Below are 15,897 nucleotides of genomic sequence, written 5' to 3'. Positions count from 1 at the left end.
GGCAAGGCATCAAACATAAAATTCAGCTCAAAACGCACCTAAACGTTGTTTAAACGAAAGTAACCGGAAAAATATTGCTGTGGAATTATTATCAATTCAGTTGCACAATCTTCTTGGCCCTACAAATGCATTTTAGGAATCAAATTTGGAACAACAAATAGAATGCCAAGGTTTATATACGAAACAAAACGTCAAAACTTCCCGCAGCAGAGGAAGAAACGCACATAAACAACAGTGGTGCTCGGAAATGGATTTAATCCTGCTCGCTGGAATTGCAACTGCACTACTCGTAGTGCTAATAACTCTTTTATTATTTAACAAAAGCAAAGCGAAGAATGAAGGTAAGTTAGGCAATAATAAAAAAAGCGGAATCGTAACGTTGCTTCATATCGGCCTGCCACTTTCTCTCTACAGTCCCTCCTGCAGCAGCTCCTGCTCAGGCCGAGGAGAATGTTCCACGTCGCGCCCAGGTGGTACGCAATCAAAGGAATCGGGCCAGAGTCGCTCAAATAGCGGAACCAGTGGTGGAGTCAGAGGAGGAAGACACGATACCGCAAGCGCAGCATGATTATGCGGGCGAAAAGATCGGAGCTAAAAAGCGAGCCAAACTGGAAGCTAAGGCACAAAAGAAGACCGAACGCGAACATGAGCTGCGCTTACGTGAGGAGCAGAAAAAGCGCGACGCACTGCTAGAGGAAGAGCGCCGTAAGCAGGCAGAAAAGGAGGACCAGGAGGAAAAGAACCGCGAGGAAGCGGAACGACTGGCCCGGGAGGAGAAGGAGCGCAAGGAGCACGAGGAATATCTCATGCTAAAGCAAGCGTTCAGCGTGGAGGAGGAAGGCTTCGAGGAGGAGGACGCAGACGAGCAGCAAAACACTTTGCTTGAGTTTATCAAATACATCCAGGTAAGAATAGTTCAGGTTCGGGAGAGAGTATGCATTGTGTTCACACATCGGTTCACATTCCACCACTTTCTCCTCTTCGCCCACAGGATAACAAGGTCGTAGTGTTGGAAGATTTGGCAGTGCAGTTCAAACTGAAGGTACAGGCCGTTATCGATCGAATCGGAGAGCTGCAGAAAGAAGAACGCATTACCGGCGTAATTGATGATCGAGGAAAATTCATCTACATCTCGGAAGAGGAGCTAAAATCGGTGGCCAAATTCATCAGACAGCGGGGCCGTATATCCATTACGGAGTTGGCTGAAAACAGTAACCAGCTGATCCACTTGGCCCCGGTGGTGGCTTCCGAAAGTGCTTAGCGATATGCGCAACAAGTTTTAGAATAATTAAGCAGTTTGTTTGCTTGGGAGATGCAAATATATTGTTGCATTTAAGGTACCATTTCAGGACACTGCGGGTAAACGATTATTTAGTCTGACTCTTCCATATCATCGTCGTCCTCTTCCTCCTCGGACGTTTCGTCAGGATCGTTAATTTGGCTTTCACACTTTTCGCACTGGCAGATGAAAAGATAGTAGTCTTTTAACGTTTTCTGCCGCGAATGGCGCGACCTCTGCAGGTTGCACTCGTCCAGGTAGGAGATGCAAATTTCTTCACCAGGCTGTATATCCCTCGTAGCCCTTAACGCTAGCATGTGGTTCGACTTGGGAAACACAGTCTCCGCGTTCGGTGCACAGCTGTGGTTGATTTTACTCTGTCTAGCGTACAATGCCGAGCCTTCGTTGTTCAGAAACGAACCGACGACATCGTCCATCTTGGCGTACAAATCATCGATCAGCTCATCCACCGCCTGTCGTTCCTGGTCGCTCATTTCGCATGCCGTGACGTTCTTTACCCAGTCCCCGAATGAGCTCGTACCTATACCCTGGCCGTTCGTTCCCACTAGCGCGATAATACTCTTGAATCCGTCCGGGGTTAGCCAGCTGAGCCGTTCATCCGATTCGACCTGGAACGCCTTGCAGAAGAGCTCGTACAGTTGCTCGATCTGTTGGGTAAACTTTTCGCCAAGCATTTTGTGGAATATGAGCAAATCTTCGTTCACCGATTTATGCACAAAATCTTGCAGCTCCGCTTGAAGCGCCTGTGGATCTGCCGCCTGCCGAAACATTCCAACAATCTTCACGAACAGCATAATCCCGCAAGTCTCCGGTGGATAATGCATTTTCCTGTGGGCGAGCAAGATAACGAACGATTTAATGAGCATTTACATTTCCTTGCAGTAACACCATCTCGGACTTACTTCCAGAACTCCACCAAAGCATTCACCGGATGCTGCTCGTTGTGCGCCTCGGAACCTAAACAAACCGCTGTATGATATCGATTCGCCGCTTCCTGCAGACAATCGGCGCTGCAATACAGGGCGCCACATCGTTCGCACTTGGTGTGGTTGGCCAGTTTCGCCTCCACCGGGCAGCACTCCGTCCGCGGCAACATAATGCACGGATCGTTTGCCAGCCGTTGCGCATTTCGTTCGGCTGTTTCCAACGGGCGGAGACAGTACTCGCACGCCAAGTACCCGTAGGCGGCATTCCACGAGTATTGGCAAGAAACGAGCGGCTGCTCCTCGAATATGGTTCCGCCCTCCAGGATGAGCTCGGCGGCATACAGACCGCGACCCTTTTCAGCGGTCGTTTTAAGGATCACTTTTTCCATATTTTACACCAGCTGCAAAAACTAACGTGCACGACGTGCTGTTTCACGCGGTCGCCTCCATCTGACATTCGAACAGTGTGGCCAAACATAACAGCATGCCGTGACATTGTTGCCAACGCAGACAGTCGGTTTCTTTTGAAAGAGGAATAATAATAGCCGTTTCGTTTGAGCGATTTGCGTTTGGAAAAAAGGTATTTTATTAAATCAGTCCTTTTCTTACTGCCTACAAACGTTGTTAATTACTTACTACTTACAAAACCACAATAAGCAACAAGAACAATCCTTACATTACTAAGCCTATTTTTTAAACACTGGCAATGCGACATTTCTCCAATTCTCGGTCCATCTGAGCGTTTGGAACTGCTTCAGTTGCTTTTGTATATCCTGCTTCATGTTCGCCAAGGCAATGTTACTGGGGAAGTCGTAGAACCAACGGCCAATTTGCTCCGACAACTCCTGGTGGTGCTGAAATACGAAGCCATTCTCACCGTGCTTCACAAGTTCGTTGATACTGTCGAAACAAGAGAAAACATGTCGTTTGTGAAAAATACATCCCTTTCCATTACACATTGCGCGTTTTGCACATACCAATCGAAATGGATGGCACAAACGGGCAGCCCACAGCCAAACATGTCCACGACCTTCATCGGCAAGTCCAGTCCACTAGAGCTGTAGTGCAGGCATACGCCCAAATCGCTACTCGCCAACACTTTTGGATAGTCTTCATTCTCCAGCCAAGGCATTTCCAGCTTCACCATCTTCCACGATTTTGAGTCTACAATTTTGCGGTACTTTTCCTTAAGCGGCCCCTTGCCCGTAATAATGCACACTAGATTCGGGTAGTGCGCTGGCATTGCTAATGCTTCTCGCTCATACTGATCCAACGCGCTGAGCAAAATACTGAAATCTTCATCTGGTGTCCAGCTGGTGCTGGAAATCAGCAGGCCAGGTCTTGAGTCACGAAGCTTGATCTCGCCATTACGGTGCTTGGTGGTGAACGCTGTACACTCTACAATATCTTCATCCGCTGCGTCTTGTGCCGCGCGGAAGGCACTGACACTTTCTCCAAGGCGCAAAAACAGGTTATGCTTGTCCTGAATTGAGATGCTCTGGAATTGCTGTGGTGGCCGGTCGTACAGTACGGTTGCTCTGAGGGAGAGATAATTACAAGACGTGTTTGACGGTTTTTCTTACATAAAGTCACCTTTGTGGGTATAGGTTACCTAACATTCCAACGCATGTAAAGATCATCTTTCATCGCTTTAGTGACGCAAAACCCGTCGGCTGCCCTTGCGCCAAAGAATGATTCCACCTTTTTCGCAATTCGTACGATCAGTGAGTCTGGCGCCTCGAGTTCCAAAATCGAATACGTGTAGTTATGCCAATCAATAATAAGCTTCGAGCGGGCAAACAAGCAATAGAGGTATGCAACAATGATCGCCGGAATGGCCGGAGGATTTTGGCAAAGAATAAACTTCGGCTTCCGTATGCTGATAAGAGTAATGAGCAAACCTAACGCTTGCCATATCGTTTTAAAGATGTACTTCAGAATGTTCGGCAATTCCAGCTCCGGGAACGGGTTCAGCTCGTGTATTCGCACATTAGGACTGGTTCTTATTTCTTCCAACGGTGGCGATTGTACGTATCCGATGAAGTCCACCGAGAAATCGTTCTCAGACAGACTCTTCACATGATACTGCATGCGGGGGCTGCGTCCAATGTCGCCCAGGACGATAACACATGCATTTTGCACCTTACTCTTATCGTTCATCCTTTCTCTTATCGATGCACTTGCAAATTCATCCAAACATTGCCAACTAGAACGTGGCGCAACAAGCTGTTGTGTGTTTTGGTTGTCATACTGCTGTCAAATTGTGCAGCTGCTATTACAGGGTTTCCCACGATTCATTGGTTGGTTCCCATCAATTTTTGGTTGGTTCCCTTTTTTTTTTGGTGCGTTCCCACGATGTTTTGGCCGTTTCCCATAATTTTCTGCTTTATTTGTATTGATATCCAATTGGATGATACCAATAATTTATGGGAACGAACAAAAAATTTATGAGATTCGATCAAAAAATCGTGGGAACTGACCAATAAATCGTGGGAAACTCTGTATTGCAGTTCTCTTGGCTTTACAGTAACATTCGTGCCAACACTCGCATGCCGTAATAAATGATAACGTTAAAATATGATAACAAAACAAATTTATTTACAAAAATATGTTACACTGTTTAAACGAACTTTTGCTAGTGACTTTAGCAAGAAACCGTCATGTGGACACAGTGTTAAACAATCTCTAAAAGATTTATTTGGTTGTAACTGAACGCAACTCGGCATGATTGCTAAATTTCAGAAAAATTCTAAATTTAATGGCAAAACAATCAAAATAATATCATTTTATTTGAGCTCGAATGTCTGCACTAGCCCAATACATCGAACACACAGCCGAAAGCTATGCGATGTTATTGGCTGTCATTCCAATGACGGCAGCTACGTTATTGCAGTTTCGGAATCAACGGTTTTTGGCTGTCTCTGTTGAAAACAAACGCAGTTGTTCTCGGGAAGCATCATAGCAGACATCTTGCGAACGGCGGCACAGCTGCTCAAAAATTGCTCTTCTTAAGTTATTAAGTTTTTTTCGCGTGTGTATGATTAATGAAGCGCGAAATGAAGATGTTTTCCATACGTGGTGCTAACATATTGATCCTCAATAAGGAAAGTGGTGAACAGACGCGAAAAATCGCAGTGAAAACCGATCGTGTAACAATTGGCGCCCATCCGCTGAACAGCATACGGCTCCACACACTCGAAGCAGAGCGGCTTCACTGTAAATTGTTTGCCGATTCATCGAATTCGGTAGGTTGAACGATACATTAGGCTAAACTTGCATTACATCTAGAGGGAATATGCAACGGTACTAATAGGTTAGTGTGGCTTTCTAGGTAACAATCCACAACTTTTCTGTGCGTAATCCGGTCCTGCTGAATGGCGTACGACTGGAGGGCAAAACAGTGATACAGAATGGCGATAAATTCGAAGTGGCTGGCTACTTATTTGAGTGGAACTATAATCCAGCAAATATTATTGCGGTTCGTAAATCGACCAAACGCGCCACTTGTCTGCCCAGTATTGGAAAGCCCAAAACATTGAAACGCGTAAGAAGCTTCGGAGAACTTGTTAAACAATGTTCTGTAAAAGTTCCGCGTGATGTGGGCTTGATGTTGAATGCTATTCGGAAACGCAGAACAATACACAGGTAAGAAACAGATTTTTCTTTTGTTGTGTTAGATATTTTTGTATTTGATTTTTTTGTGAAACATCGCCATCTCCTAGCGATATTTCCGGGAGATGTTATTAATTTCATCATATGCATCATTTCAACGTTTTTTATATTGTTTTTGTATAGCATTATTGTACCTTCATTGAACCAATCACCGGAATCAGATGGAACGCATGAGAATGTACAATTAACCGGTAACACTCATGCGCAGGCTGATACCACCATGCAAATGGAATTGAATTCCGCCAATCCTGTTGCAAACCCCAACGAAATTTCAACAATTGAAAAGGAAAACGTTACATTACGACACGAAATACCCAAACTACAGACTACAGGCGTCATGCTTACATCGTACGTTTCTTTAGCAGAAAAACGACATTTAACATGTAAAACACCGGTCGCCTCACCTAAGCGAACGCCACTGCGACACAAGAACGAAACTTTTGATAAAACAGAAATTGAAGAATATCTGGTAAATGTGTCCAATCCACACGATTCGATGCATTTAATCGATTTAACAACACCTATTAAATCGCGGCCCCCAAGTGCAGTGCGCAAAGTGTTTTCCGGAAAAGTGGCCCAGTCTCCGCGCGTATTGGACGCTATCAATTTGATCTCACCAAGCCCCAAGAAAGTTAATTATACACCTAATTCTGCGAAAGCTGTAGCACCTTCAACGCCTAAAGTAGCATTGCTTAAATCGGCCATTAAAAACTCTCGAATACATGCTTCGGACACTAAGAAAACACCGTCGGCGTCGTCTCTATCGAACAAGAAGACGCCAAATGTTAAAATCAATTCGAGCGTTCGAACAGATACACATAAGGTGACACCGATTTCTAGCAAAACTTCTGCGGTTAAGTTACGCAAACATTTGATATCGTCGCTAAACAAAAAAGATTCTAGTGGCACTTCAGTTCCAAACGTCACTGCAGAAGCACCAACAGATCCAAGCACCACTCCAGTACCAATTGTGACTACAGAAACATTAAGCAATCATTCAACACCGGTACCCGAAAGCATCCCTAGGGACCAACAGCCGCTACAAACCGTAATACCCGAATATAAAGACGAGATAATCGCGAATATTGCAGATATGGGTGTTGAAGACACGGCAGTTGTTATACCGATGTTTGATGTACAATCAGTTATAAAGAAGCCCAACAGGACAACACAAATACGATCGGCAAAATATTCAGATGTGACGCCTCATGAATCCTTTATGGATGGAGTAACACCAGCTGTTGTCCCGCCGGAAGAGAATGCGCTAGTGCTGCATGCAGACATCAACGAACCCGTGCGATCTAACACGCTACACGAAGAGCTGAAAAACGTGAACGACCTACCTACATGTACCCTGCTGAAACGTAATTCTTGCTTACCGATTAGTACTGCGCAAATTACACCCCAGCCAACAAAGACACGGAAAACATTTAGCGCTCTCGATTACAACAGTTTATCCGTAAGCCCGATGAGCCGTGTTAATATCCCGGAAGATCCGATAATAGATTTGGATTTAGATTCGGAACTCAGTTCTCTGGATGATCGCGTGAATGAGGAAGAACTTTTGGCAAGTAGTGATTCAGAGCCTGGCCATGATATAGAAATATTACCCCCGAAAGTTAGTACACCACAGCTGAGGGATTCGTTACGAGATACGCGAAAATTTATTGGTAGTGCTTTTACGTCCTTAAACACGTCAAGACCACAGCTGGACTTGACAGCCGAAATAGATGAAAGCCTACTGGTTAATGAGGAAGAAGAACCGGATCATGGTAATAATGAGATGTACAACATGCAAGCATCTCATGAGTCAAATTTGCCAAATGAACAAATTATTTCGAATGCCATTGCCGTAAATGATGACACGGCGACGCCAATGGATACGAAGCCAAAATCATCTTCAGCATCAATTCTTTCTAACAGGTATGAGAAAACAGTTTCTAGATTTACGTAAACGCTTTTCGATATTTTTGATAATTACCAACATTCATGTATGTTTCCAGTATGCGGCAATGCTTTTCATCTAAACACTCGAAAATAAATGACAGTCGAAGGAATACGCTCGCCACTGCAGTTTTACAGGATTCATCAAGAGGATTGACCAAAGAGGACATAATTTGTATTTCAAAATATATGGAAACGACTCCATCTGAGGATGAGTAAGTTTTTGTCTTTTTTTTTCGAATAGTGTCTTTTATATTTTTCTTGTATTATTATTATCATTTTAATATAATGCTATTATGTACATATTGTTGTTGTTAAAATTTTTAAGAATGTGACTGTTCATTTATATGCTTATTTTTTAGACCCAAACACATCTCCGATGTCTCTGTCCATGAGCAGCTGCAACCAGTTGATGCTGATCTCGATGACAGTAAGAATATGCTGAATCCTGGTGTAGATTCCAACCAACTGTCACCTAACTATAGCGTAAAGAGTATTACGAAAACACCAACACGTTTGCCGAAATCTACCAATGAGCATGTAAGTGAAACTAAAATGCTGCTTAGCACTCCTAAAATCGCCGATGGGTACATACAAGAAAACCGTGAGAATATGTTCAGCACACCGAAAGCAATAGAATCAACTGAGGGTGGCTGCGATAGGGTATCAACTTGTATCAATCTGATAGGTATTAAGGAAATGCTTAAGACTCCTAAAGTCTCTCATTCAGACGTTAATTACTGCCATGCGATGGAAAATATGTTTAGAACACCGAAATCCGTAGTTTCATCTGAGACAGAGAAGGAAAACAGTTGTGGTAATGTTGAGTGTAATGAAGAATTGCACAACACTCTATCCGTAGGCCAAACTGATGGTCAAGAATGTGAAGAAATTAAACATGGTATTAATGCTGAGCCTACATCGCCAAGCGCTGAACTAGTGGGCATTGACAAGATGAAGGAACTGAGCAGCACACCTAAGTCGATATCTTTCGCTGATGCAGATCAATATGAATCATCTTGTATCGATCTGGTAGATTGTGTTGACCCTTTGTCGTCTGCTGCTGATATCGAAGGCAATCGTCAGGATGAGGAGATACCGAAAACACCGAAACCGATATCTACTATCGATGAAGATCAAAATGAGTTATCCTGTGCGGATCTGGTAGATGCGGAAGAAGTCGAGTTGCAGGAATTAAACAGAACACCGAAGCCAATATCTAGTATCGACGCAGATAAAAATGAGTCAGTTTGTATTGAGCTGGCAGTTGCGGATGATTCCTTATCGCCTGCTGCTACTGCAGAAGACACCTGTGAGGTCGAGAAAATACCCGATGAACAGCCAAATGCATCAATCTATACTGATCTTGCAGATGTCGTCGAAGATGTGGCATCAACTGGCAAAATCGAAGAAAACGTTGAGGTGAATGAGTTGAACAAAACACCGAAAGCAGTTTTGTCTAAGCAAGTAGAAAACGAGAAATACAATTGTGTAAATCTGGTAGGTGTGAAAGAGCTGCTTAAGACGCCTAAAAAAGGCAACGTTGATGATGCAGATTATCGTGAGCTTCAGGCCATGTTCAAAACACCAAAGCCGTCATCTGGAATTACTGCTAAGGGCTCAGAGACCTGCGTAAATTTGGTAGGGGTGAAAGAACTGTTAAAAACACCCAAAACTACCCACAAAGAAACTCAAGACTCGATTGCGATGCAAAATATGTTCAAAACTCCGAAGCCGGCATCTTGTGACGATGTAGATTCGAATGAGTCAACTTGTGCTGAAGTGATAGATATCGCGGCGCCTGTGTCACCAACCAATCTGGAAGAAAATAACGAGATTAAGAAGTTAATTAGAACACCGCAATCGATTTCCTGTGCTGATTCAGATCAAAATGAGTCATCTTGTATCGATCTGTTAGATTCTGTTGACCCTTTGCCTTCTGCTGCTGATATCGAAGGCAATCGTCAGGTCGAGGAGATAACGAAAAAACCGAAACCGATATCTACTATCGATGAAGATCAAAATGAGTTATCCTGTGCGGATCTGGTAGATGCTGAAGAAGTCGAGTTGCAGGAATTAAACAGAACACCGAAGCCAATATCTAGTATCGACGCAGATAGAAACGAATCAGTTTGTATTGAACTGGCAGTTGCGGATGATTCTTTATGGCCTGCTGATACAGTAGTAGATACTTGTGAGGTCGAGAAAATACCCGATGAACAGCCAAGTGCATCAACCTGTACCGAACTTGCAGATGTCGTCGAAGTTGTGGCATCAACTGGCAAAATCGAAGAAAACGATGAGGTGAATGAGTTGAACAAAACACCGAAAGCAATTTTGTCTATGCAAGTAGAAAACGAGAAACATAATTGTGTAAATCTGGTAGGTGTGAAAGAGCTGCTTAAGACGCCTAAAAAAGGCAACGTTGATGATGCAGATTATCTTGAGCTTCAAGGCATGTTCAAAACACCAAAGCCGTCATCTGGAATTACTGCTAAGGGCTCAGAGACCTGTGTAAATTTGGTAGGGGTGAAAGAACTGTTAAAAACTCCTAAAAACTCAGAAATGGATACGTCAAACTTGAGTGCGATTCAAAATATGCTTAAAACACCGAAGCCGGTATCTTGCGATGATGCAGATTCGAATGAATCAGTCTGTGCCGATATTGAGGATTTAGAAGAAGAGCCTAGATCGCCATGCGCTGATATTGATGACAATTGTAAGGTCGAAGAGATATCCAAAACACCGAAGGCGCAATCTGCTTCTGACCTAGATCATAATAAGTCAACATGTGTTGATATTTCCGACGTCGTTCAGCCTGCGTCACCAAGCACTGATATAGAACACCATGTTGAGGTTGAGGCAAAGGAGTTGTTACAAACACCGAATCTGACACGTCAATCTGAAAAGGAAGATCGAAACTGCGGCAATCTGGTAGGTGTGAAAGAGCTCCTTAAGACTCCGAAAAACAGCAACGTAGATGATGCTGATTACCGTGAGCTTCAGGATATGTTCAAAACACCAAAACCATGCAATCCTGCAATTTCCGGGAAAGCCGATGAACCCATTGTAAATTTGGTAGGGGTGAAAGAGCTGTTAAAAACACCCAAAACTACCCACAAAGAAACTCAAGACTCGATTGCGATGCAAAATATGTTCAAAACTCCGAAGCCGGCATCTTGTGACGATGTAGATTCGAATGAGTCAACTTGTGCTGAAGTGATAGATATCGCGGCGCCTGTGTCACCAACCAATCTGGAAGAAAATAACGAGATTAAGAAGTTAATTAGAACACCGCAATCGATTTCCTGTGCTGATACAGATCAAAATGAGTCATCTTGTATCGATCTGTTAGATTCTGTTGACCATTTGCCTTCTGCTGCTGATATCGAAGGCAATCGTCAGGTCGAAGAGATAACGAAAAAACTGAAACCGATATCTACTATCGATGAAGATCAAAATGAGTTATCCTGTGCGGATCTGGTAGATGCTGAAGAAGTCGAGTTGCAGGAGTTAAACAGAACACCGAAGCCAATATCTAGTATCGTCGCAGATAAAAATGAGTCAGTTGGTATTGAACTGGCAGTTGCGGATGATTCCTTATTGCCTGCTGCTACAGTAGTAGATACTTGTGAGGTCGAGAAAATACCCGATGAACAGCCAAGTGCATCAACCTGTACCGAACTTGCAGATGTCGTCGAAGTTGTGGCATCAACTGGCAAAATCGAAGAAAACGATGAGGTGAATGAGTTGAACAAAACACCGAAAGCAATTTTGTCTATGCAAGTAGAAAACGAGAAACATAATTGTGTAAATCTGGTAGGTGTGAAAGAGCTGCTTAAGACGCCTAAAAAAGGCAACGTTGATGATGCAGATTATCTTGAGCTTCAAGGCATGTTCAAAACACCAAAGCCGTCATCTGGAATTACTGCTAAGGGCTCAGAGACCTGTGTAAATTTGGTAGGGGTGAAAGAACTGTTAAAAACTCCTAAAAACTCAGAAATGGATACGTCAAACTTGAGTGCGATTCAAAATATGCTTAAAACACCGAAGCCGGTATCTTGCGATGATGCAGATTCGAATGAATCAGTCTGTGCCGATATTGAGGATTTGGAAGAAGAGCCTAGATCGCCATGCGCTGATATTGATGACAATTGTAAGGTCGAAGAGATATCCAAAACACCGAAGGCGCAATCTGCTTCTGACCTAGATCATAATAAGTCAACATGTGTTGATATTTCCGACGTCGTTCAGCCTGCGTCACCAAGCACTGATATAGAACACCATGTTGAGGTTGAGGCAAAGGAGTTGTTACAAACACCGAATCTGACACGTCAATCTGAAAAGGAAGATCGAAACTGCGGCAATCTGGTAGGTGTGAAAGAGCTCCTTAAGACTCCGAAAAACAGCAACGTAGATGATGCTGATTACCGTGAGCTTCAGGACATGTTCAAAACACCAAAATTATGCAATCCTGCAATTTCCGGGAAAGCCGATGAACACATTGTAAATTTGGTAGGTGTGAAAGAACTGTTAAAAACACCCAAAACTACCCACAAAGAAACTCAAGACTCGATAGCGATGCAAAAAATGTTCAAAACACCGAAGGCAATATCTTCAGTTGAAACAAACACTGATAAAGCAGAATCATCCTTTGTTAGTCTAGTTGGTGTAAAAGAGCTGCTCAAGACTCCTAAAAGCTTTGTAACAGAGACGCAAGATTTGTCTGATATGCCAGATATGTTCAAAACTCCAAAACCTATATCTGCAAATAAGTTAGACAACAAGAAATCAGTAAAGCATGATGATAGCGCAAAAGAGTCCGTCGAAATGGCAAAGGAGGAGACAAAACATGATCCAGCAACACCTACAAGAACGATGCGAAAGCGAAAGCTTTACTCAAGAAAAGATGAGGAAATCAAAACCCCTGACAATTTAACGGCTCCAAGTCCACAGCGTGGTGTTACAGATGCAGAGTATTTGAACATATTAAAACTCCCAGTTGCGAAGGAGAATATTTTAACTGAAAAGTTTTCGGAATCTCCTGCTCGAAGAGATATGCCGAAACGAACATGTCGTCAAAAAATCGATAGTTTGTCAGAGGAGATTTTGGCCGGAAAATCTCCAGCCCCGAAATACTGCAAACCACCAGCGCAGAAAGAAGATGCTGCTACGCTAATCATAAAGGAAGAAGTAGATGCTCTATTAACAATTAGACGTGTTGGATTCAATGATGTTATAAACGTTAAGGAATTCAACTCGCCAAATATTGTTGGAGATGTAATAAAGAACGTTAATAGACAACCACGGGGAAGGAAACGTACTACTGAGGCACATGATTCGTTGAATAGCTCAGAAGAAGCTACGGAGCAGGTGGTTGAAAATGTCAAGAGAAAACGTGGGCGACCACCGAAGGTTAAGGAGAATTTGGAACAACAGAAGGCAGTTGCTACGGGTGGTAGTCAACGAAGAACTGAATCTAACGCAACCAGCGAGTCAGAGGATTTAGTTATCGACCAACAAAGCTCGGATGTCACTAATGAGGATATGGGGCTTGTTGATACAGAGACAAAGGAGAAAAATGAAGATGAGCAACCCACTGATGTACATGGTATCGAGCAGAAACTTCCAAGAAGACGGCAACAAACAAAAGGGCTTAAATCAGCATCAGCAACGAAGCAAATTTTAAACGAAGAAAGTGTGAATGAAAACAATACACCGGTCAAGAAACGGGGACGGACACAAAAGAAAGCGTCTGAAGTTGAAGTTTTGGCTGAAACATCTAATAGCACACCTTTGAGAAGAGGAAGGCCTAAGAAAGTTTTGCAAATAGTAGAAGAAACAGTCTCAACTGATAAACAGAATAATGAAACAGATAAACAACTAGCACAGGATGAAACGAAGTCAGTTGACGAAGAAGCTAACGTAGAAGTAAATAAAATGACCGAATCGGGAAAAGAAGAGCAAGATATTGTAAAACCTGTTGTAAAAGGACGTAGACGTAAGATAGAAGCACACAAGGAGGAAGATACGGGGCATAAGTCAGCGGAGACTGTACAAGAAGGAATGAAGCCTGCCAGCAGAGGCCGTAGACGTAAGGTTGAAGAACCACAGGAGAAAGAATTGGAAAAAGAAGTTCCAGAAACAGTGCAGGATAAGCCGAAAGTTGTTGGTAGAGGCCGTAGACGTAAGATAGAGGTACATAATGAAGATGAAACGATAAAAGAAGATGCTTTTTCAGTCGCACAGCTAACAACGAAACCGGTAGCCAGAGGCCGTAGACGCAAGATTGAAGAACAGCATGATGAAGAACCGTCAGAAAAAGTAATAGAAGATGTGCAGGATTCATCCAAACCTGTTGACAAAAGTCCTCAGCGTAATATAGAGGTATGTGTTGAGGAAGATTCGGGCAAAGTAGATGTCGCTGTTGCACAGAATGAAGCCAAGCCTGTGCGTAAAGGTGGTAGACGTAAGCAGGAACTAAATAAAGCAGAAGACACAGAGAGTGAAGATGCATCAGCTATAAAGGATGAAGTGAAACCTGTCGGCAAAGGGCGTAGACGTAAAGTAGAAGTGCAGACAAAAGAAGAGCCGACTGAAGTGAAAACTGTCAAAGGTCGTAGACGTAAGATAGAGGTGCAAGCTGAAGAGGAAGAACCACAGAAAGTGGAAGAGAAACATGAACCTAGTGAAAGCCTAAAACGTGGTAAGAGCGAAACTGTTTTCGTTAGTGGATCGCAGCAGGATACAGGCGAACAGAAACACGATCAGGAAACTAGCGCCAAAACCACGGCGAAGGCAAGAAAAACCACCAAGAAAGATGAAGCAAGCAATACTGATGATTCGGTCGTAGTAGAAGAAAATGCTGCTGATTCAAGTTCAAAAACCGAGACGAGGCCGGTGAGAAAAACTCGTGCTAAAAGAAACTAATTCGCAAATGGCGTGGTAACATCATCATTTATTTTGTTTGGTTCATTCGTTTTTATTTTACGATATACATATTATCTCTTTTGTGTTATTTCGTTTGTGTGTAATGCATATGAGTTATTTGAATACACTATATTATATTATAGTTTTTATTACACACTGTGTTTTATGTGTTGCCAATCAATGAGAAAAGTGCATGAATTTTTCTTGCTTTAATATGAGTGTACAAGGTCAATTATGAAACAATTCTGCATAGATATCAATTAGACCCAACCACTGCTAAACATCTGTTGCATTGATTGATAAAAGAAAAGAAAAAACTTCAAGGTATGTAAAAATGATATACAGTGCTTCGATTTGATTTCAACAAGATGCGTTATTTAAAGAAGCTTTAACATTTAAAGCATATTTTGCCGGATATTGTGTTGTATATTATTTTCGCTGCCATGTTTTGACGTGAAGATCGTCATCAGAGACCTTAATCCTCAGGAGGCATATGAACCAACGGAAGCTACAGCGTCCACCAGCTGACAAACGACAACGACAACGATCAACGAAACCGCTGATAAACTTTGCCTCCTCCAAGCACATGAGTATCCGCAGCACCTTCTTCCAGCATGCACACCGCCTTAGTTACACCTGGAGACACCCGAGGGGTGATTAAAAGTCCCAAATCGACCATGTTCTGATTGACGGTAGGCACTTATCGGATATTATCGACGTTAAAACGTATAGACGCGCAAACGTTCACTCGGACCATTTTCTGATCATGGTAAAGCTGTGCCAGAAACTGTCCGTGGTTAACAACCAACGGAATCAGCCCACCCCAAGGCTCAACCTGGACTGGTTGAAGTGTAGTGATGTGGCGAAGGGGTACGCGACAGCGCTCGGGGAAGCGCTTCCGGCCGACAACAACATCGCCGCGATGCTCCTCGTAGATCACTGGCGTATGGTGGAATGAGCCATCAGCACTGCAGCCGAACACAAGATCGGGCCGCTTACCGCGTAGAGAAAAAAAGGAATGGTTCGACGAAGAGTGCCGACGAGCACTATCCGAGAAGAATGCAACGCGCGCCCGCATGCTACGGCATGAAACTCGTCAGAACATGGAGATCAACAGACGACTGA

The 15,897-nt window shown here is 43.3% G+C and overlaps 4 protein-coding genes across 4 annotated transcripts; 2 read left to right on the top strand and 2 right to left on the bottom strand.

Moving 5' to 3' along the window:
- Positions 1–27: 27 nt before the first annotated feature.
- On the top strand, positions 28–1,351 carry LOC121589745 (DDRGK domain-containing protein 1). The gene is made up of 3 exons (XM_041908858.1): positions 28–341; positions 415–905; positions 992–1,351. The coding sequence occupies exons 1-3, from the start codon at positions 248–250 to the stop codon at positions 1,259–1,261; spliced, it is 855 nt and encodes a 284-aa protein (XP_041764792.1). The 5' UTR covers positions 28–247; the 3' UTR covers positions 1,262–1,351.
- On the bottom strand, positions 1,301–2,677 carry LOC121589744 (SET and MYND domain-containing protein 5). Its single transcript, XM_041908857.1, has 2 exons — positions 2,203–2,677; positions 1,301–2,128 (listed from the first exon to the last, which is right to left on the bottom strand). The coding sequence occupies exons 1-2, from the start codon at positions 2,613–2,615 to the stop codon at positions 1,372–1,374; spliced, it is 1,170 nt and encodes a 389-aa protein (XP_041764791.1). The 5' UTR covers positions 2,616–2,677; the 3' UTR covers positions 1,301–1,371.
- Positions 2,678–2,785: 108 nt separating this feature from the next.
- LOC121587608 (chitobiosyldiphosphodolichol beta-mannosyltransferase) lies at positions 2,786–4,477 on the bottom strand. Its single transcript, XM_041904561.1, has 3 exons — positions 3,839–4,477; positions 3,204–3,764; positions 2,786–3,126 (listed from the first exon to the last, which is right to left on the bottom strand). Exons 1-3 carry the CDS (start codon positions 4,384–4,386, stop codon positions 2,913–2,915), a joined length of 1,323 nt encoding a protein of 440 aa, XP_041760495.1. The 5' UTR covers positions 4,387–4,477; the 3' UTR covers positions 2,786–2,912.
- A 620-nt stretch (positions 4,478–5,097) lies between these two features.
- LOC121587607 (proliferation marker protein Ki-67-like) lies at positions 5,098–14,921 on the top strand. The gene is made up of 5 exons (XM_041904560.1): positions 5,098–5,471; positions 5,558–5,871; positions 6,022–7,821; positions 7,902–8,057; positions 8,205–14,921. The coding sequence occupies exons 1-5, from the start codon at positions 5,271–5,273 to the stop codon at positions 14,770–14,772; spliced, it is 9,039 nt and encodes a 3,012-aa protein (XP_041760494.1). The 5' UTR covers positions 5,098–5,270; the 3' UTR covers positions 14,773–14,921.
- Positions 14,922–15,897: the final 976 nt, after the last annotated feature.

Source organism: Anopheles merus, chromosome 2R (genome assembly GCF_017562075.2).
Source record: "Anopheles merus strain MAF chromosome 2R, AmerM5.1, whole genome shotgun sequence".
NCBI lineage: Eukaryota > Metazoa > Arthropoda > Insecta > Diptera > Culicidae > Anopheles > Anopheles merus.
Note: the sequence above shows the minus strand (reverse complement) of the source record. Positions and strands in the feature narration are given on the sequence as shown.